The sequence below is a fragment of the Cottoperca gobio genome, chromosome 18 (genome assembly GCF_900634415.1).
Source record: "Cottoperca gobio chromosome 18, fCotGob3.1, whole genome shotgun sequence".
Taxonomy (NCBI): domain Eukaryota; kingdom Metazoa; phylum Chordata; class Actinopteri; order Perciformes; family Bovichtidae; genus Cottoperca; species Cottoperca gobio.
In genome coordinates, this window is record NC_041372.1 from 2,794,688 (window position 1) to 2,818,756 (window position 24,069).

At 38.6% G+C, this 24,069-nt stretch overlaps 1 protein-coding gene across 10 annotated transcripts in view; it reads left to right on the forward strand.

Annotated features, from left to right (window-relative positions):
- The first annotated feature begins 8,269 nt into the window (after positions 1–8,269).
- Positions 8,270–24,069, forward strand: part of LOC115023429 (nuclear factor 1 B-type-like) — a 57,667-nt gene continuing 41,867 nt past the window's right edge. For 3 of the 10 annotated variants that reach the window (XM_029454396.1, XM_029454391.1, XM_029454392.1), the window contains exon 1: positions 12,622–13,153. In XM_029454396.1, coding sequence (XP_029310256.1) covers positions 12,736–13,153 — 418 coding nt within the window. In that variant the 5' untranslated portion in view covers positions 12,622–12,735. Of the gene's footprint in view, positions 8,611–9,656; positions 10,068–12,621; positions 13,154–24,069 lie in introns of those variants that run through there. The other 7 variants (XM_029454388.1, XM_029454393.1, XM_029454389.1 and 4 more) reach the window with 6 other exon arrangements.

The window sequence follows — 24,069 nt, forward strand, 5'->3', positions numbered from 1 at the left end:
TTTTCTAACATCCTTCCAGCAGTTTGAATCGTTGGACATTCCCATAATGGACATTAGTTTTGAAGAGATGTCTAAATAGAGAAGTATATGGAGCGTATTCAAAGACACATTGCTTCCCTTTGTCTAATAAGGGAAGCAATCAGCCGTAAAATGTGTAAAGTAATGACAGAGAGGCCCCTCCGTCAAGCATGACAAGACTGATCCTCGTGACCTGTTCAGTCCTAATTGAGAGAAAACTTTTCCCCTTAATCTGGAAGCATTTGAATGAACTCATGGACAAGATATTCACTTTAAACAAAAACACACACGTTTCTATTCTAATTTTCAGCCAGTGTTGCAGTAAATACCTGAAAACTCTGCAACATCAAAGTCCGGCCGCCTCTCTCAGTTCGTTGTGTGTCACAATAAGAGCTCAAGCAGAAGTTCAGTTGTCTCCGAGCAAATTGCCTTTGTCTTAAGTATTGGTGAGGCGTGTGTAACGTGTGCACGATCCGTGAACATAATCTGTGTGTGTTGTCTAAAATGGTTACATGTTTTAAACATACACTGAACACGTGCTCATACGCACACGCACACATTTTATTGCCCTCAGTGACCCCGACCGGCTGCGTCTTGACCTTACCCTGAAATCATCCCGTTATTCATTTACTTTACATTTTGTTAAGAAACTAATGTTTTTATTGCGTCACAGATATACATAGAGAACATCTTAAATATGGTGATCATAAATCATAAACCCCCCCCCCTGCACTAACAAAGGATTAGTTTGTCCTGACGTAAACAACATGGTTCTTAAAAGTTCAAATTAGACCACATAATTATTCTTTAATTAGAATATCAGTGAAATTAAAACATCCCCTTGAGCACACGTTGAAAATACACTCGGGGTTAAATAAAACCAAACACAGCTGTCCTGCATTACCTAATATCTTTATGCCATGTCTTGTGTTGTGGCTGATGCTTGATCTGGATGTGTTTTACAGATACATAAAAAGAAAAACATACAATAATATGGTTCTACCTCTGTTATTGTTTCCAGAATTACCATCCAAACCAGTTTTTATTAAAAACAATGAGCCGGGGGTGGAATTTAATTAGTGACTTTGAGCTTTGGGATAGTAAAATTAGAGGAGTCCTGCGTAGTTAATAGCAGTCTGCAGCGGTCTGGGTTAAATTTGCTCTTAATCTCTGGTTATGGTTGGTCAACTGGACTAATTAAATAAGTGACCACCTGCTACTTTTACAGTCAATGACATCTGGCTGAACAAAAGAAATAATTAGCCACATGCTTGATAAACATAAACTATATGCTTGGAGCAGTTATCTCTCAGATACGAGGCTGTTCACCTGTCTAGGATTGGAGTTAGTGGCTTGGCGTGTTCTGCTGACATTTTGCGACGCCTAGACACGGATTAAGTCTCGGAGATGGAAGATATAATTTTATGATCGGATCACAAATTATGGGTAGCATGATCATTTTTAGATTTCCATCCATATGGGGCATCTTTCCTATATGACTTCATGATTAAAGCTTCATCCCTAACATCCGTCGAGACTTGATGTCGTGAAGATCCAACGTGTTCGGCAACTATTTGTACTTTATCATTCAGGAAATGTTGTATAAAACAATCAGCTTTTAACTTCTTTAAAATGATCATTTCTCCCTGACCTGACTCTCTGACTCCACTTGTATAAATTATTATTATTATGTTCTTTGTTTTTGTTCATAAAGGCATAATCACATTTCTCAGACCTCAGCGAGTCACGTGTGTTTCCAGTGGCAGGTGTCGGCTACGTTCCTCCGAGTTCAGCTAAACTTCCTGAACATGGAGGTATTGATTGGCCTATTGATTTTCAAATAAGCTCTCATTGTAGAAAGTACAAATCCAATTAAAATGTTGAACTTGAAACAGTTAATCCTATCAAGACGATGAAATGTATCGATTTTACCCTCAAAATCAATAAGGTGCACAGCTCGGCCAGGAACGTTTCGCTTTCTCCAGAGAGACGTACAATATGTTACGTTGGTGTCGCGATAGTGACGGTGACCGTGATATTTAAAGGCGGTGATGTTAGACTCTCATCAACAAATACACTGCTCCGTGAAATGTTCTGTCGACACCAATGGAGAACAAGAAGAATCCATCATGTTGCTTTACAGAAATGTAATGCACAGTTCAAAAATCATGTTTATAAGCAACTCAAGAAGTCACTAACTACCACGGGGATAAAACAATGTTAAACATGTGTTTTAAGCTGTTAAAGAGGCCCAATGTTTATTAAAACAGAACTTTATGGTTCTTTTCAAATAAGCCACAAGTACATATTAAACCAGATATGTTTGAAATGCTAAATAATGTGTTAAGGAATCAAATATAACAACATATAACTATACAGAAACAGCTTTTCTAAAGCCTCACAAGACACTGAAAATGAAGATACACAGAGAAGTTAAAACAACAATATAGTTTAAATATAAAAGGCTAAAAGGTTTAAAAAAGTAATAATGATAAAGACTCATTTCTCTGTGAGGCTGACGTCTGAGTGTCTCATTGTTCTCTGTATTTAAGAGCCAATTACACGTTCGGCTCCTAATTAGTGCTTTATTAAAGTCAGGTGCTGAAGAGGTCAGCTGGGAGCAGTCACTTATTAAAAGCAGCATCAGTGGTAAGCAGAACATCCAGCCTGCTGTCTGTACTGCAGGGGCCTGATCACAGTGTCGGGTTTTAAATCCAATGTTCAATAACGTCTGATTTATATGACAACTACAATATAGTCAAGTGGAATTCTTCATTTCAAAGCATGAGCCTGGATTTATTTTCCTCCACTTCACATTTGTTGTAACTAATGCTAAGTTACTGTTGCTCAGTTCACCCACCCTCCCTGTGGGGAGGTCCAGCTGCCACCGAGCGGCCTCAGCGAGGAGGATTGGAATGTGGCAGGAGAGAAAAGGTCTTTTCAGCTACAATCAGATACATGCAGATTTACATGGACACGCCAAAGGACTTAATTCATGATCCAAAACACAGTTAAACTCTGACACTGAGGGGAAATTGAATGCAACCGGTCCGTTGACTTGATCTCCATGATTGCGTAACATCTTTAGGTAACTGACATTTAGAAAAATCCTCCCAATAAAGCATTTAATATGCAGAAGTAGTACTTTAAATGATTTAGCCACAGGGTGAGATCAAGCTGCTCCTTCGTGGATAACTTCCAGCACTGTGGTGGGGGGGAGAAGGGGGGGGGGGTTTGTGTGGGAGGGGGGTGAGGGTTGCAGGGTCACGGCTCTTTGTAATTACCACAGTCAGGTTCAAGTCACTGGTCAAGTTGTTGCTGATTTTTTTCTTCCCATGATGCAACATTGTCAAGGCCTGGCCTCCATGTGGCACAGCATGCCTCCGCTGCTGCCCCTCTGATTAGGTGTCTCATCTTCCACTGGGCTGCACCGATGACAGCCGGGAGCACAGTGATGGCCGGGAGACTGACAGAGAGGTCCATTAAATGGCAGCTCTGTTATGATGTGTCAGCTCGGACCTGGTGGATGGTAAGTGGAGCTCTTTTGTCTCGACTTGAATCACCTTTGTTAAGAACATCAAGCAAACGTAAGCTTCAGAAAAGACTGTTGTTTCATGTAACATGATGACTTCTGACATTGTTTGGGAAACCTACGTCCATGTCTGGTCTACAACTACACCTCATGTTCTGATGATTACCTTCTTGAACTTTATTTACCTTTGGTACCAGGATTTAGTTTTACTTTGGGAGTTGTTTGTGCCTTTGTGCCTAAGTTAACATTTTCAGAAGTGATGAATAATATTTAATATGAATGGTTTTAACTGTAGCACTTTACTTGTATTGTCACAAACTCTAAGTGCCGTCAAAAGAGATGTTTTTCATCTTTTACTCAAGGAATATGTTGAAGAGCATCCCTGGCACCAACATTAATTTCTGACTTAATGTGATCGTCAAGGCCAGCAGTGGAAACTTTGATCATTGAACAGTGTGAACCCATTTAAACTGTAAGGATTTAAACATCTTAAAGGCGAGGAGCGATCAAAATGGGATTTTAAAATAACGTTATTTTGTTGATGAATAACTAAAGGAACTATTTGGCCTCCCTTCAGTGTAAAAGCGTTCCTGAAGTGCACCTCTCTGAGCTCCCTCTGCAGCGTTAACTTGATAGTGTGGGACAAAGAGCCCTTTCTCCAGCCCGCGCCTTTCCCATGCTGGAGAGGCAACGCAGGCTGACATTTCTTTCTGAATATTTATTTACTTGGACGACTACAGGCGAGCTATTATTGTGCTCCATCACCAGCGTTTAAGTTGAGGTTTGTTTGTCTGTCTCAATGCATATGAGCTCAGAGAATTGACCCTTTATTCTCTGGACGTGCTGCTGCTGCTGCTTTATTTAGTCCTGCTCCATGTCAGTAAACACATGGCAACAACGTGTGAATTATATTTGACTAATATTCCTACGTTGCTCTTGCTACTGCAGCATGTTTATGCTTCATGCATTTAAGTTGTGCTGTTTAAAAGAAGCTTTAACTCTTGTATCTGCAAGATCATATAAAGAAAGCCTCACAGGTTTGATTTACTTAGATTTGATTCGTCGCCGTAAACTTGAGATTCACGCAAACAAAGATGTGATGCTGTCATACTTTTGTATGTGCAAAACTTTGTGCAAATCTTCTTAATGCACTTACACATTGGAAATGATTTCTGAAAATATTTTTCACAAGATGTCATGCAAAGCTAAAGAATTAAATATACATGTTCTGATATTTTTTTACCAATTCAAACGCTTGTTTTGATGCATTCAGATCTGGTGATACGCAGATACAATGCATTTGGCCCTTTTCTGACTCCATAGCCTTCGCTCTTTTAAGAACTGAGGAGGGATGTTGAGAGCACTTTCAGCAAGTAGGGACATGACGTGAAGTACATGGTCACAAATAGCCTTTAATTAAAGGTTCATATTAAAGCTTACACTATGGAAGGATTTAGCTATGGCTGTCTAAAGACCTGCAGGAAATAATGCTGCGAGCTCACAGTGAAGAACCTCCATGCTGCACTCAACAATCTGACCTTGATGGACTGAGGCTTCAACATTCACACCATCTTTAGCTGCAAGAAGATCCCTCAGGATATCAGCAGCAGTAACATTTGTTTTATATTTGATTATCGCATTACAGCTTAATTGAATCCCACATTTTATTTTAAGAATCAAAATCATATTTTGTATTTTCTGACCGGTCTTTAATTTGGTTTATCAAGTTAAGCATCTAGCATATTGATATAATAAATAGATTATAACCACAGGAGGTCACTATATCAACAGCACTGGTACTTCGCCACCTGAGGGTGTAAAAAGAGGTATTGTGCAGCCGACTCACTGTTACCCTTGAATAGAACAGAGTTAATGTTATTACCCCACATGTGCTTTTCCTGCTATGAATATTTGTACTCAACGTGATATTTTGTTTTACCCAGGGATGTTTATATTTTCAAATTTGGCATGACAAAAAAACATGACAAAAAACATGACCCACCAGGCTTATTTGAAGCATCCACCTAAATAAATGTATAATTTCACACTGTTATTATACTAATATACAGAAAACAATATAGTGATGGCAAACTATAAGAACAAAATATATCTAATTACAACAATAAAACCACTATATGTATGTATCAAAAAAGAATAAACTATATACAAGCAATAATAATCCGTTTTAATTGTCCAGTGGGTCCCAAACGAGCAGCTAGCAGTTCTGCTGGTGGCCACGAGGGGGCGGTAGATCCACATTCAGAGGCCTGAACCTGTGAAGGCTCGTGCCATGTGCACCAGCACACTGGCACGAGATCCTGCGGGGTAAAGGGAGGCACAGTATGGAGTCTGTGACACTGATCTTTAGTCTTTTAATGTTATTAAGTAAGTTATTAATCATTAACAAATTAAAAGTAAAATGCACTAAATTTAAAAGTAAATCATTATTGTAAAAACTACTACATAATGTGAACTGAGTGTATAGCAAAGGATTCCCAGATGTATTGAGTGTGTGCTTGAAATGTCCATTTAGTAAGGGTCTCGGGAGTGTTTTTAAACGGGGAGGAAAATATCTATTCTGTACGGAAGCCCTGAGAGGCAAATGAGAACAAAACTTCTGGTTTTCTAAGTCTGATATAAATTGTTGTTTTTTTGCTGTTTGTGACTTAAGAACAGGTGAAGAAATCGGATTAGCCAGATAATCTTTTTTAATTCCTTTTATTATTATTTTTACTTCTTTTGTGTAACTAACACACAATATATTTACAGTAGCGGTGGAAATTAAAACCCAGGTGGAAGAAAACGCTAGTGGTGCCGTCATCCTCTTGTGGCCGAAACGACTATTACAAATACAAACACCTGTTTTCACAAATGAAAAAGACAATTAAGGAAATTCAAAAGAATATCCTGCCAACATTTTATACATCTTCCACCTGTTCTTAAGCCACATACACGGGAGATAAAACTATTTAGACTTAGAAAAAGCATCACCAGTGTTTCTCTCTTGCCTCACAGGGCTTCCGTACTTCTGCCTGAACCCAGAGACTTTAAGGCTGCCACACTTTGAATTGACAACAACCTTGACACGATCATTGATCTGCAATTTACAGCCATTTATTTTACAACTGAATGCTCTTAACTTAATTGTGAAGGGAATCACAACTGATCAGTGGATCAACATGACAGCACGAACACATGTAAATGGTGTGAACACTGTGTTAATGTCGTGCTAACAGTGAGCGAGCAGTAAAATCTGTTGTCCGACTGCCCATTCAAGTCATACCGTCGTATTGTGATTAAGCTGTAAAGTACTAACACTGCTGTTATTATTACACATCTGTTTACCACTGCTGTTACTATTCCACTACTGCTATTCTTACTACTCAATGAGCACTGATGCATTAGAACATTATCATATTACAATTATATTGCTGTATAAGATTAAAAATGTATTTGATTGTCCCACAGAGTGGGAAATATGTCTTGGGCTTTTCATCAATGCTGCAGCCATAACAGTACTGCTTGAGGAAATTAAAATGAGAACATTTTATGATAGTTAAGTGTAAAGTTATACACACAATACAGGAATAATATAGGGATCATGGAATTTTAAAATCATAATAATTAGGCTACATATAAAATGCCTTTATCACTATAGGGAACATGTAATAATGTGAAGATGGTTTGCAGATACATGACTTGTGAAATGTATATTGGTATTGCTAGTGCACATTATTATTATTATTATTATTATTATTATTAGTACCAACAACAACAACAAAACATATTATTAGTATTAACAATAAATAAATAATAATAATAATCTAAATATTATCTAATCTGACAGCTGCATGTGTCAGGCCAGTGATTACTGCACTGTTATGATTTCCACCATCGGTCATTGACCACGTCGTTGTTCAGGCTGTCCGTCTGTCCAGCACGTCAGAGGAGCGGAAGTGAGGGGCCCAGGGTAGAGAGTCCCGGGGCCACTGCTGCTGGCCAATGAGAGGCAAGAATGCAAACACTGTTTCAAAACCGAGCTGTGTGAAGCTGAAGGGAAACCGCGCGGTGATCCCCGAGAAATGTCGAGTTTCTGCTTTCACAATAAGAGATAGAACTTGTCCTGTATAACGGAGGGTTATTATTGCACCTTTTCATTTGTAGTATTAATAGCATTAACACTACTCCTTATAGATAACCTTATGTAGCTACGTTAAGACACATTACACAACACACGTAAAAGGTTTACTGGTACTGAGTTTTAGACTCTTTTTATGGGTTCAGACTTTAAAAGCAATAAAGAACACGCTGTCAAATGATATAATGGATGTTTGTAAGTATACATATATAATGTTTTTTCATATATAAAATGTTGAAAACTCAATAAACAAATAGTTGAAACAAAATAAGAGCTAGTCATGAAGCTAAAACAATTTATGTTCATTTTATCTCAGGAAAACTTGTCATTTTTGAGATTTTGAAAAAATATAAAAGAATAAATATGTCTTCAAGAGATAACACACACACACAGTTGATTTGCATTGTATTCATGTTTTTTTTTTCTCATATGAAAAGACGTATAAACTAGAAGATGAATTGCAAAAGCAGTTTCTGTAAAAGAGGGTTTTATTTGGAAAGGTCGTACCGGAAGTTGTCTTGCTGAAATGATATGCAGCTTGACGGTGAGCGCTGAGAGCCGGAGGGCGGCAGGCAGCCAGACAGTGAAAGTGAAGGCGGAGACCAGCCCAGTGTCGAAAACTCAGCCTCTTCTGGATCACGTTCAACTTCATTGAACAGCCCCTAAAAAACATCCAAAAAAGTAAGACTTGAAGAGGAAGGAAGACAAGAAAAAAAGAGAAAAAAACGCGAGGTGCTCTCAACTTGTGTCCACCGCTATCTGCAAAGAATTGTCTTCCGGTGTTGACTTTTTGTTGTTGCGAGCACTGCAAGAGAAAACGCTCCAAAGCACAAAGTTGAACGTGAGAAATGTGAAGCTACCGGCTTGTGTGTTTCAACCAGGCTCCAGGATTCCCTATTAATTCATGCAGTACAGTGCAATGGTACGTGAACACGGATTATTATTGCTTTCCAATGTTGTGGTGATACCATTTGTGATAACATTTGCTATACTGTCCTGTCCTCGCGGCGATTGAGAAATGTGGGCTAACTTAACACGGACCTCAACACTGGCACGGTCGGGCCAAAAATATACTAAACTTGGCACAGATTCTGCGGCAGCCTATGTTAACATCACATTCCCCTTAATTTGGCAAATGAACTCTATGTGGACTGGTGACAGCTCTGACACACACACGCACACACACACACGCGCGCGCGCACACACGCACACTGCAGTAACAATGTTTAACTTCCAGTCCTTTCAGCATTAGTGCAGTTTAGTTATGAGTGTTTACCAGCTGTCTATAAAAAGGTATCCAGGTGTTTGTTATTCGGCCCACTAAATGGCCACTATAAAAGGCCATTTTAAAAATAATTTCCAAAACAAAATTCCCTCTATAAACTAAAAGTTCCAACCAGGCGTCATTTTTACCTGTGGTTTCTAATTCTGCAGTAAAAAAAGATAAATAAAATGTGTAAATTATTACCTTCTGTTGGCTGTATTTTCATTAAACGTGCCTTATCTTTTTATATTATACATTTATTTTATCATGATATATTTCAAGAACGTTTGCACAACATTTTAAGGCGAGTTCATGTCGTTTTTCTTGCTACAATGTGAGTGACAAAGTTAGTTTTTAATGTGAGCCACAGATAAATGATGTAAAGTGAAAAGCAGAACGCGCGTGTTGTCGACGCGCAGCTCGGGGGTAAAAGTGCCGGAGTCTCTTTTCCGTTTCTCCGAGGCTGTGGTCCAAAGTCCCCGAAGCACAAAGTAAATGTGCTGGAGTGAAGGGGCAAATGAATTGTGTGGTGTGTTTTCAGATAGCCTAGGAGGAGAAGAAGGTGCTGAATGGTGGATAGGGGTTGTGTGTTTGAAGGAGGAGGAGGAGTGTGACTGTGTAATTACGTGGGTGAAAAAAAAAAAGTTGGGTCTGATTTGCTGGAATCGCGCAGGACCGAAGGTGCACCGGTCGATTTCATATCAAGTTTGGTTAAAGCAGGGGTGAACATCACACACTCGGCGCCCTCTGAAGCTTCCCACAATGCTTTTATGAACGAGATACCACAGCAGTACCGAGACGTGTAGAGGAGGAGGACGCAGCAGCAGCACCGGCTCTGCGAGTGCAATCTGCTTACCGAGCGTGACAACTTTAAAACATAACCTCCTGCGTTAAATCTCATTTTTCTCTGCGGAGACGACAATCTTTGGATCGCACAAATTCATGGATGTTCTTGGATAATCTCTCGTTGTTTTACGCGGATAGCTGCTCCACAGTCTTGCATGGTGCACGTCGGTCCAGGAATGGCGCGATAAAGTGATCAGAGGAATCAGTCCAAGTACAGTCACTTCTCGTGTAGCCGTCTCGTCATGTATTCTCCAATTTGTCTTACTCAGGTATTTGTGTCTTTTATTACATACATTTAATTGCTATGATTTGTATATTTGTAATGCAATTGTTACACGCGGTGTTCAGGGAATTGAAAGTTATGTGCATTCGTTAAGATTGGGAAATACTTTAATAATGCATAACAACAATTTCGTTTTATCTTGCGAGTGAAAATATAGCGTTCGAACTAACCAACACTTTTATGTGTTAATCCAAGATGCACAATGGAGGTCATTTTTACTTTCGAGATCTTAGATTCTAACTAAAGCCATATCGGAAAATCATTTAATAGTCCTAGGCACTTAAATAGTAATTGAAGTAATTGAATCTTCATGCGCTCTTTGTGTGCGTAAAGTTATGCGTAAATATGATTTTTACGATAGCATTCCAAGACTGTCATTTTAACAGTCCGGTGTAATTGGTGCAGGTATGCTCGTATTCTTAATTAGGTTATTTGTGTCCTCCAATAACCTACCCACACACCTCCCAGCCTAGCTTGAACTGTGTTTATATTTTGTTTTCCACGTGTATATTTTTATTTAGAGTAAACCCCCTATACTTTAGGGAAGTGAAGTTGGAAGGAGATAAAGCCACTTTCACTGCAGGAAGATCAGACGCATGATAAGGTTGATTCAGCGGTTGGACAGAGTCGCTGACTGTTTTGGCTGACTCAGTTTTACTGTTTATATTTTACTTGGCATAAGTAAGTGATTGACTGAGATGTGGTTTAGTTTGTACTTAAGAGGATTGTGCTTTTATGGCCCCAGCTGAAGTGCACTGCAAAGGCCTTGGCCAAGTCATTTATCTTTACAGCGTTTGGCTTGAGCTGGGTTGAAAAAATTAACCGAATATTTAAAGTGTTTTTAAACAGGAAAGCAGGAGAGCAAAGGACGTCAGAAACAGTTGCTGCACATTTACTGCTCGCTTGTGTCAGTTTAATTGGAAACATTGCAGAGAGGAGACATTTAAAGGAGATTCTCAATTAATTTAATTTAATTTGGACCTCTCTAAAAGCTGTGTATAAAATCCATAGTAAATATAATACATTTCAAAACTATCCGTAGATAATTAGGTGTTTATTCACTCTGTATAATAAATGATTGGATTTGACATTACTGTACTGAGCAGTTTTATTGGCCCGAAAGTGCAGACAAGAAATGTGGCTTCTCAGGAGCTCCAGCGGCAGGCGCAGATAGGGAGTGGATTTCTGTGGTTTCCTATAGCCTGCCTGACTGGCTGTCCTACAAAAAGAACAATATGTGGTTTAACTCTTCAAACGCCTCCTCAGAAGAGGCTGCTTACACTTATTAAATTTGACATTTTAAAGCCCTTAAAGAACAATAACTTAATGTTTACTCTTGTCACTCGCAGCTGCTGTAAATTCTGCTGAATCCTAAACCATCCTGTACATTCCTCCACCTAAAACAAGTATTACGAGATTATTATAATTCGTTAGAGACTTACTGCAGTATGTCGGAGTCCGGAGGCCAGTGTGCTGCTGCACAAATGTTGGTTTGTACATTTTTAGTTTTCAGGATCAAAAATTCTGTCAAATGCGGTAAAAAAGTTTAATTTCTTTTTTACTCTTATTTAAAGTAAATTGAGTTTATAATTAAAGAGAATGTGTTATAAAGTTTACTACGGCGTAATGCAGATTACACAGAAAACTGAGACTGGATATTACATTTTGTAAAAGTAACAATTAATGTTGAAAATATTTCCACTAATATTAATCTAAATGTCTCATAATTGATCATAAAAAAACTTTCAACGTCTATTTTTTTTAAATATAAAGAGAGGTGGAACATTTTAAAAGTAGGACATGATTTTAATATCACTGACTCAGGTTTTTGGAATGAAGCTGAGCCATTGTGCATGTTAACCTCAACACTTTGGCATGAGCTTCAAGTCCTAACGCAACCTTTGCAAAATACCTTTCACATGATTGCTTTGTTTGATATGTTGCCTTTCCCCCCCTGCGTGTATTTCTTAATTCATTATGAACGTGCAGCCTGTATACGGAGCTGTTTGTATGTACCAGGAGAATGGGAATCTCCTTAACTTCCTATTTTGCGACTGCACTCAAAGGCCCTCCAGCTTATCCTGTACCTTCGTGAACATGGGACAAGTTCACAGTGGAATGTGGATAGTTTGATAAGAGAAGTGTAACTGCGAGGGGCGCATGCTCCCTGCAGCAGCAGCGTGCTCGGGAAATGAGAGCGGAGACGCGAGTGCACTCAGTCACCGGGCCTGGTGCTATTGTAGTGCTGGCAGTTGATATAAACAGTGGAATGTGCTTGTCATACCTGTAGTACGCCTACATACATATAGGATGGTAAAACCACTGTTGTTATGTGAAGAGAAACGTCTCGCCTTAAAGCTGTTGAAACAATTTGATATTATGTGACTGATTATGAGGATTTGTTTATTTGTGGTCTGACTTCCCTTCTGCCTCAGATTAGTAGCTGACTGAACCCATACTTCTGTGTTTAATGGCTGTTTCTGATTACTTCTCTCTCCTTCTCTCTCCCCTCTCCTCACTGTGTCCCTTGGATGCTCCAGGATGAATTTCATCCCTTCATCGAAGCACTTCTTCCTCACGTCCGTGCCATTGCCTACACGTGGTTCAACCTCCAGGCCAGAAAACGCAAGTACTTCAAGAAGCACGAGAAGCGGATGTCCAAGGACGAGGAGCGTGCGGTGAAAGACGAGCTTCTGAGCGAGAAGCCCGAGGTTAAGCAGAAATGGGCGTCCAGGCTGCTGGCCAAGCTGCGTAAGGACATTCGGCAGGAGTACCGGGAGGACTTTGTCCTCAGCGTGACGGGCAAGAAGCACCCGTGCTGTGTGCTGTCCAACCCGGACCAGAAGGGGAAGATCCGCCGGATCGACTGTTTGAGGCAGGCCGACAAAGTTTGGCGTCTGGACCTGGTGATGGTCATTCTCTTCAAAGGCATCCCTCTGGAAAGTACAGACGGGGAACGCCTTGTCAAGTCTCAACATTGCACCAACCCAGCACTTTGTGTCCAGCCACACCACATAACAGTATCGGTCAAGGAGCTGGACTTGTTTCTAGCGTACTATGTTCAAGACCAAGGTAGGTTCAAGCTCACACTGTGTGCGTGTGCGTGTGCGTGTGCGCATGCCTGTGTGTGTGTGTGTTTGTTTGTGAGCTAATGAGTTTGTGCGCATGTGTGAATGATGGCTTGGCAAGGTCAGGGGTCACATGTGGTACTTTTTGGCAGTCTTGCTGAGGCTGGCTGGAATCAACACTACATTCGCCAGACAAATAAACATGAGAAACTCTCCAGTCCGTACTGTATATATGCAGCATACATTTTTATATGGCTCCAGTATGACTCAATGCTAAACAAAAAGACAATCTGTAATAAGTTTTAAATGAAAAACATGTTTTAAATGTGTGTTTTCTCTGCGGTACTCCAGCAGATCGCATTTCCATTGCACACACACTGTACACCTGGTCTGTGTGTTCGGATAATACGAGAGACAAATGTGTAAAGTTGCAATATAGACGGGTTGAATTCAAATGAACCCGCCAGCCGTCTCTGGTAGCTTCTACAATCTATGAACCAGTAACACAAGAATCTTGTTATTATCAGTTCTCATGTGCATAGTCCCCTTTATATAATGTAACATTACGTAATTTAAAAACTCTTCTGTTTTCAATCAAAAATCACAGAAGAACAATTTTGTTTTTAAATGAGAGTTCTACAAATTAAAAAAGCTAATAATCATCATATTAATAAAGGTATTGCTGATATTAGCTCACATTACAGTAGCACCGAAGATCTGAGTGAACCTGAGTGGGCTTTACTTTTTAAATATATACGTATATAAAAGATATTGTGAAAAACTGGTTTCTTGTACATTTAGCGGACACAGTGACTGGAGACTGAATATAGTGTTATTATATAGTGTTATTATATCGTGTTATTATATAGTGTTATTATAGTGTATTATATAGTGTTATTATATCGTGTTATTATATAGTGTTTTATATAGTGTTAATATATAGTGTTATTATATAGTGTTAATATATCGTGTTATTATATCGTGTATATATAGTATTATATAGTGTTAATATATAGTGTTATTATATAGTGTTAATATATAGTGTTATTATATAGTGTTATTATATAGTGTTAATATATAGTGTTATTATATAGTGTTAATATATAGTGTTATTATATAGTGTTATTATATAGTGTTAATATATCGTGTTAATATATCGTGTTATTATATCGTGTTATTATATAGTGTTATTATATAGTGTTAATATATAGTGTTATTATATAGTGTTAATATATAGTGTTATTATATAGTGTTATTATATAGTGTTAATATATCGTGTTAATATATCGTGTTATTATATCGTGTTAATATATAGTGTTATTATATAGTGTTAATATATCGTGTTAATATATCGTGTTATTATATCGTGTTAATATATAGTGTTATTATATAGTGTTAATATATCGTGTTAATATATCGTGTTATTATATCGTGTTATTATATAGTGTTATTATATCGTGTTAATATATAGTGTTATTATATAGTGTTAATATATAGTGTTATTATATCGTGTTTAGTAAGATTAGTGTTATTATATTAGTGTTATTATATATAGTGTTAATATATAGTGTTATTATATAGTGTTAATATATAGTGTTATTATATAGTGTTAATATATAGTGTTATTATATAGTGTTAATATATAGTGTTATTATATAGTGTTATTATATAGTGTTATTATATAGTGTTAATATATAGTGTTATTATATAGTGTTAATATATATAGTGTTATTATATAGTGTTAATATATAGTGTCATTATATAGTGTTATTATATAGTGTTAATATATAGTGTTATTATATAGTGTTAATATATATAGTGTTATTATATAGTGTTAATATATAGTGTCATTATATAGTGTTATTATATAGTGTTAATATATAGTGTTATTATATAGTGTTATTATATAGTGTTAATATATAGTGTCATTATATAGTGTTAATATATAGTGTTAATATATAGTGTTATTATATAGTGTTATTATATAGTGTTATTATATAGTGTTATTATATAGTGTTAATATATAGTGTCATTATATAGTGTTAATATATAGTGTTATTATATAGTGTTAATATATAGTGTCATTATATAGTGTTAATATATAGTGTTAATATATAGTGTCATTATATAGTGTTAATATATAGTGTTAATATATAGTGTTATTATATAGTGTTATTATATAGTGTTAATATATAGTGTTATTATATAGTGTCATTATATAGTGTTATTGTATAGTGTTACTATATAGTGTTATTATAGAGTGTTATTATATAGTGTTATTATATAGTGTTAATATATAGTGTTAATATATAGTGTTAATATATAGTGTCATTATATAGTGTTATTATATAGTGTTATTATACAGTGTTAATATATAGTGTTATTATATAGTGTTATTATATAGTGTTAATATATAGTGTCATTATATAGTGTCAATATATAGTGTTATTATATAGTGTTATTATATAGTGTTATTATACTGTGTTAATATATAGTGTTATTATATAGTGTATTATATAAGTGTGATTATATGTGTTAATATATAGTGTTAATATATAGTGTTAATATATAGTGTTATTATATAGTGTTATTATATAGTGTTATTATATCGTGTTATTATATAGTGTTAATATATAGTGTTATTATATAGTGTTATTATATAGTGTTATTATATAGTGTTATTATATATAGTGTTATTGTGTATATAGTGTTAATATATCGTGTTATTATATAGTGTTAATATATCGTGTTAGATGAGAGCTGCCAGGTACTGGGACAGGTTTTGCACATTTTTTAAATTTATTCCCCAGAATTGAACTATTATATTTATTTTCACATTGATACACAAACTAAATATATATAATAAATATAGTAGAATATTCTGGCATTTACTGAAACATTTGAGATAGTGTCCAATACTGGACAATTTAAGCTAAAATGTATCACTGGAAATAATTTAGTAAAATATGCTTTGAAGTCTTTCAAACTGTAAATTGGAAGAAACTAATTGTGATATTTTATACACTTGAATCTGATGGTCCACACTATGTTTAAGAAGTTGAACAGTAATCCAGGACAGACAGCAGGAAATATTGTTTCGATCGATGCTGTAAATACTAAGCAACGCAATTTTAAAATTCTTATGGCTCCAAATGGGGAGGGATTATTTCAAGAGCACGTCTGTCATCTGCTGCTGCAGACAGAGTGCTCTTTCATTCGCTCCAGTGAAAGAGGGTTCACAGAGATTTAAGGGCCAGCATTGTTTGTGCTCTGCGATGCTTAATCACTTTTGATTGGACACCATATTAAAACTTGGGCTCTAGGCGGGAGATAGGCTCTTCATCTAAAATGAGTACCCGTCCTCCACAAAAAAAGAGCGCCACCGCCTCACAGGGTGGACGATGGGGACAAAGACATAGTTAAGCCAAGAGACGGAGGAGATGAGAGGGAAGGTCTGAAAAAGTTACTAGCAACACTGCCTGCATACAACTTGCTGATTTTGTTTGTTTAAAAGATGCATCTGTGGATTCACTCCTTTAACTGAAGAAAATCAACATATAGGTTTAAAGGTTCTGCAGCTTTGCCTCCAATGTCTTATCTTTCCTTGAGCTCAAGGAGTAAGATGGCGGCTTATTCCTAAAGCACTTCACTTTCCCACACACCCCCCTGCACTCCATTTCACTGCAGCACTGATTACACATAGTGTTTACATATTCCATAGAGCACTGTGACAGAGATAAACCTCTCCTGATGCTTATCCCCTGGCCACAATGTGGAAACCACTAAGATATAATGTAAACCAAACGTTGCAGCTGCCCTTTCATGTCTCAAGTGCCAGTTCTGCGTGCTGAGCGAGAATTTTGAGATCTCGGCTTTAAGTAGTATTGGTTAAATTAAAGTTAAAACCATCATGCTTTCCCCCATCTTTTAGTGACATTGGCAAGCTCCTCTCATAAGTGTATTTCACTTATTTCTCGTGGTGGCACAGAAATACCAGTGCAGAGGTATATCAGCTAAAAAGTATTAAACCCCAGATCCACATTTCTAAACTTTAAGCAGCTCCTCTCTCTTGATAATTGATTGTGGAAAGTTTAAGTAGCTTGCTCTGGTGTAGATGAGTATTTTACACACATAGCTTTGAGTTTTGGGAGTGAATATTTGTGGCAAGGGACAGAAGTTTGATAGGAAATGTGATTAATGATCCACACATCAGCGAAAGAGGGGAGCGTTCCCCATAAAGTGGGTTGGGGGATTATACAGAGGGCTGCACTCAGGAGGACATCTTGGCATTAATTGGCCCGTCTCTCCTGTGGCTCCGAGTATTGCTGTCACTCTCGTCGGCACACTGTGGTTTGTGCATGTTATCACTCTTGAGGTCCTCCACAGTAAATGTGTCACAGAGAAATTGCATTGGCCTATAAATACCCTTGCATGTACTTTTCCTACCGTCTCACATTTAGGGACCCGGTGCTGCAGCCACGGATGAAATACATTTTCTCAAATTATCAAGACGCCAAAATGTTTGAAACCCTCCTATTGTTCCCCACTAACATAAAATCACTTCATGGCCTTTACAGTTGGAGTCTAATCTAAAGATTCTTCCATACTCCTCGTATACCACCTGCACCACACCCTTGTTTTATGAAGTGCTGACGAGAGCAAGTGTTTGCTGCAGGGCTACTGCTCAACCTCCTACCAGGACACACAAAACACACACACTCTTACAGTTGAGTGTACAGAACAGACTGTACGACAGTTGACAAGTTTAATGAGGTTACTTCAGTAATGAGAAGTGTTCTGTCAAGTCGAGCCGGTTTGTAATGTTCCTCAGATACTTTTTTCGCTGGAACAACCCTGCAGTCAAATAACTTTACAATAAGTCATAAATAATGCTGCATGCTTTTACGTCAGTAATTCAATGTTTAACTATGTGGACGTCTTTACAGCTTTGACAGACTTGTTTTCTCTCTGCTCTACATTGGCTCCAAGTTGCCTCCATAAATCTAAAACTAATCCACCAAGTGCGAGCTCATCCCTCTTAATTTGTTTGCCCGCTTTACGTTCATGAAGATGTTCTCCAGTGACATCTAAGCTATCACGTTGACAACCCCAAGTGGCTCCTAATACTCCGACTGATTCTCTTCTATAGCTGCTTTGATGCTCCCTTTATTATGTTTCATTGGGCTATTTTTTCCCCTCCTCTTGTTTACGAGAGAAGCCCGATAAGGCCTTCAGTGCGCAAAGCTTGAACTTGTAGTCTGCTGCTTGGCCACTTGGGCAAAGCTGAGGCCTACTTTAATCACGACATGAGAATGACCCACTTCATCTTGTGCTAATTTGTTTTGGGGAAAATTAACTGGGATTGACTGTGAAGAAATGTTTTAGTGCCTTTCATAAGCTTATAACAAAGTAATATCTGTGCATTGATGTAGACTATGTTGACATAATTCCTCTGTGGCTTCTTTCTGTACATGTGCTGGAATCCTGTTTTCCATACTCTTGTGATAGCATTGAATCCCTTTGCTTTGCTGTTTGTATGAAAGCAGGTCTAATCTGTTGTAAAGCAGAGACGTGGCCCTTTTATGAGGTGCTAATGGCCTGCTAATACTTGGGGAAAGGCAAAGTGACCAATTCCTTCAGCTGAGTGTTTACTACCTTCTGCCCTTTGACCCCTTTCTGTCAAAGTGAGGTCAAATGCAAGTTGTTGTTCCGGCACGAGCGCCATGTTTACATTCGTCCCCGACTTGTTGACTTTACAGTGCTAAATGCTGTTTACCATCACATATGTGATTGTGGACAGATTATAATAAGACCCTTCATTTTATACAATTGAGCCAGGAATTAGACAGTGTCAGAGAGGTGTTACTTTTTGAGGCTTTGAGTGTGTAATGTTAGTGTTGATGTGGAACTAATGTTTTGTTTTGTCCCCCAATACATTTGGTCCCATACATCGCTACAAACTATGACCTCAAGTTATGTTTATAAATCAGCACCTCTGACACAGTTTCAAGAGTGTAAATTATATTCAGGGATGCACGATGATATCTGCCCGTCATCGGCCGATACATTTCTGCCGATATGATAAAATGATGCTTTAATTATGCATGCATCACAATGCAACAAGTGTCTGCTATGTGGAGGTTGATTTTCGCACAAGAAAATGTACCTCTCACACTTGAGTCTGACTCGTAGGATATAGGCCAAGAGTCTTTCAGACTCGTTCATTGGACTTAAAAGGATGTACGTTTTCTCTAAGGACTAAAGCTGCCAGTATTTTCTGCACTTATGCACAATGTGTTTTGTTTGTACATCACCAGGCTGTCACAGGGTTGTTTGCAGCTCATATAAAAGTGCAGCGCAAATTGAGCCGAGTGTTCAGTTTTATACAATTTGTATTAAAGCCACATAATGGGCTCCTATTTTGGAATTTTATTTAGTTTAGGCTGTTGTGAATGTATAGTTTTCTGTGTAAATATATCATATCAAAAAGCTTTGTATATCCTAACTATCCATATCATTCAATAAGCTAATAGCCCGTCTCTCCTTCTTTCCAGCCAGCATCTTCAGATGTATTTACAAGGCCTTGTTGTCTTTATGGTTTCCTCTGGTAAAACGTGCTTAAATAGCGGTGGATAAAACGAGAGGTGATTTAGTGGCCTCGTCACAATGCGCCGGTGGCTGCTTCCTACCTTTGTGTGGTCGAGGACTCAGGGGTGCGGCAGCGGATACATGGCCCGGGTCCCGGCAGGCTCCGAGGAGGGAAGGAAACCTGGTGTCAAAGGCGATCGCTTGCTGCCTCTGTTATCTGAGCAACAGGAGCTCGCAGTAAGACTCAGTGACAGTCAAAGACTAAATGTGTAGTTGGGGATTCTACTAACTAAATGTATACAATTTCATGTCACAAGTTTTTAATTCTAACACATGTTTAAGCACTCATGGGAAACTGAAGATAAAGCATTTCCCAAAGTTAAAGCAGTAAAAAGAGTCCAGTGGAAACCTTGTTGCGTGCTTACTGCTCCTGCATGCTTTCTTTCTACTGCTCCTCTGCGCACAGGCCTCTCCTGTAACCTTGAGAGAAGCCTGCGCAGGCCCCAAGTTCAACGAGTGCATGAGGCATATTTTCGCTGAGCGTGCTTGGACCAACCCACTAAACCCCCCGACCCCCCCGCCTACCCTCCCTCCTCACCATACATACAGCTTTTTTTCTCCTAAAGAGGACTCCCTGTAGGCCTCGCCTTTCACAGCGCCTGCGAAGGAAATACATTATGTGTAAAAAGAATTCCATATGGTGTCATACGATCTGTGTAATTCTCTCTCAATTGATAAAAAAAAGTCACCTTGTATGCACAATTATGTCCTTTGTGAAAGGCTCTGTAGCCTCTGTACTGTATGTACTGCCCTGTAACATTTTTCAAACCAGTTACAAACAGGTTTATACAATTATAAAACATTATACTGCAAATGGGTTCCACATGACTTGACATTAATGTCTGAGTTGATGAAAATACAGACTGAAAACAAGATCTTCAACCAGCTCATCTGGGAGAAGTTGTATTATCTCTTTCTTGATAAATACCTGGAAGCCACTTGTAGGCAGTTTTCCAGAGGTGTGCCTGACATCAGCTGTTGTCCTACAGTGAGGCCTCCTGCCTTGGCTGAGGGGCGAGTCTGTGGCAGTCCTACGGGTAGGCTGTTCCAGGTAAGCCTTGCCAAGTTCAAGTGGCTTGGACCGAGCCCCGCACCGCAAATGGGAAGTGTTTCTGCAGGGCTGCCAACCTTGTGAGAGCTGTGATTGCGACAAGCCTGTTGTACCGTCAGTGTCAGCAAAGAGATTGTGTTTTCTGCTACATGCACATTCAAGTTGGCCCTCAGGAAAAAACAAATGTAGGCACATAGAGATGTATATATGCAGATGCTTGCCAAGAGGAGGATTATAGAGTCTGCTCCAGTGGTGGCCCTTTGTCATTCCTACCCCTTCCCATAATGCAACACTGTGGCTACTATCAGGAGATTATGCTTTTATGGCCACATGGACAAATTCCACAAACAACAACAATGGAACTATAATGTGAAATATTTAATGTATTGCATATATGTTAGTTCTTCCTTTTGAAGAACATAAAGATTAAGTGTATGTGTTTACTTTAAACTAAATTAGAATGACAGTGGCTACTGTGTGTAGCATTGTGACAGGAAATGTTCTCAGGAGGCAAGAAAGGGTGTGAGCACAGTGCAAGAGCATTTTAAAGGACTGGGTAGACAATAGGAAAACAACTAGACACAAACATAATAATCAATGCATATGACGACAGCATTTTATATAATTTGACGGCCTGGGAGGCAGCACTAAGAGTTTAAGAGAGGTGAAGTTGAACATTTGTGTGTGTCGTGTATATTTTTGTGATGCCTGCAGCTTGAGTCGTGAGCAGTCGATGAACGAGGGAATCAAGTCACAGTCAAATGTAAACAAGGGGCACTTTTTCTAAAGTTTGTCGCTCGTAGCTCTAACCCTGCCAGAAAAACATTTAAAATAAACGACCCTGCTTGCCTTCCTGAACCGAAACCAGGGTCCTGTTTGCCATCCCACCCACCACTGATCTCAGTGAGTTAACTTTTGGCATCTCTGATAAAGGGAAACAACATACTTGTGTGAGTGGAAAGCAAGGGCTGTGGGAGCTAGCTGTGAGGCGGGCGTAAAGGCTTCTGTGGTGTGGCCCTGAGTGGACAAATCCTAGCAGGCTGAGGAAGTGGAGGAAGGAGTGCTGGGAGGGTTATACAGATTGGTGGGAGGCGTGCAGGACGGGTTACAGGGAAAAGCGGCAAAAGGGGAATTCCCTTTCCTGAACTGAAAAGTGATGGAAAAAGTGACTGCTAGATCTCGTACATGCCGCTCCATGTCAAAACAGCCGAGCGCTGCCGTCATCTGTGCAAATATTTCAAGAGATTATGGTTTTGGAGCCTCGTGGGAAAGGCTGAAGCAATGCAGCGAGGACAGCCTGACTTAAACTTGCTTTAACCAAAAGTCTTCCCTTCACATTTAATCACAAAACCACAATATTCAAGGTACCTGCAAACAAACAAAAACCTGCCAAGTGAGGCTTGTTCTGCGTATCATCCTAGCATTTTGGCAACACCAGAAATAATTTGGAAACAAAGGCCCTTTACATTCGTACTAAATAGCGAGGGTGGACCAGGTTTGCCATGCCCGAGGACACCACATGCTACAAACCTTTGTTTCATGCAGTGTGTTGAATATGACCACAGTTTGCCATGTAAATATGATTTTTAACATCTCAATACACACAGTGCATAATGATATATTCCCAAAAACCCAGAGAAGCTACTGATGTAATGTGTTCTCAAACCATGTGACCAAACACTGTGGCCGGCTGTCTGGATGCCATGCTTTGGTGTAACATCGTTTATGACTCTCAAACAACAGAATCTGAAATTAATTTAGCGCCTCTCCTCTTCCCACTGTAAACTGGTGCTGTGCAGCCAAACCACATGTTGTTATTGCTGCAGTGGCAGAGGGGGCTGCCCCAGCAGGCCTTAGTAGCACAGAACAGATTTGCTCTGTTTTTTTGCCAGGATTGAGTTCTTTCTCTCTCTCTCTTTCTCTCTTATTGGCTGTGAATACTCGCTTAGCATGCACTTAAGTATGATTTATAAATCATACACTTGTGGTGTGGCAACGGAAATACTCTGTTGAACCTGAGAGATTTAATTTGCATTTGGAACTCCTGTAAGACCAAAATGTTTTTTCATGATTATATGCTGCTTTGTTGTTGTTAGTGACGGGCTGTTGACTGTATTGAGTCTCTGGTTGTTTGTGTTTGAATTGTGCATCTGGGACCTACAACCACAAAGAGCAAAGATGGTTCGCACCTTTAGTGCTGTTAGCTGGGTATCTCCAGACAGTTGGAGGGTCCATGAGGAGCGGAGGAGCTCCACTGTCTCTGGATGGCTGCCAACACTCTGACCTTGTGGCGGGCACAGCCACTGTCACTCCCTCTTGAGTTATGTGATAACTGGTTTTATGATGCAGCTTTTTTAAAACCACTGCATCTGACTATGGCTCACCAAATGAGCACTTACCTGGTGCTGTAATTCCACAAGAACCACCAACACTATTCTTTATAAGAGCAGTGGTTTCTGTGAAATTACTCCCATAATTTCCTTCTTGCCCTAAAAGCTTCCCTCCCTGGTCTTGTGCCAGTGGAGACACCCGAACCCCACTCCCTCAACAAACCCTCTTGCCCCCCAGCCTCGATCCCCACAGATGCTTTGATTTGGGCCAGCTCTGACTGGGGGCCTCTTCTCCAGGCTCATTAACAGAAAGGAAGAGGTTTTACTGGCCATGTGCGGCAGCCAGCCGGCATTTAACTCACCAACAAGCTCCTCGCTCAGGCCTGCGCATTGACAACGTCTGGAAAGAGTTAAAAACATCTTCTGTATTACTGCACTATTGGGAGTGAAAAAAAAAAAAAAAAAAAAAATCAAATAAAAACCTAAAAAAAAAAAGAAATAAAACATAAAAAATAAAAAAAAAAAAAAAAAAAAAAGAAATGAACAATAAAAAAAAAAAAAAAAATGTGATGTTGGTCAAAAATAAAAAACAATGCTCTTTCTTGAAAAAAAAAAAAAAAAGAAAAAAAAAATAAAATAAAAAAAAAAAAAAAAAAACAAAGCAAAAGCAAAACAAAGAGAAACGAAAAAAAAAAATAACAGAAGAGTAAAAAGTAACAAGCGAAACAAAAACAAAAAAAAAAAAAAAAACAAGAAAGATAAAAGTTTAAAAGTCAAAAACAAAAAAAAAAATACACACCCCCAAAATCTCTTATTAAAAAAACAAAAAAAACCTGTTTTTTTAGGGGGTTTTAAAAATTGTTACAGTAGCAAACTTTTTTCCTTATCCCC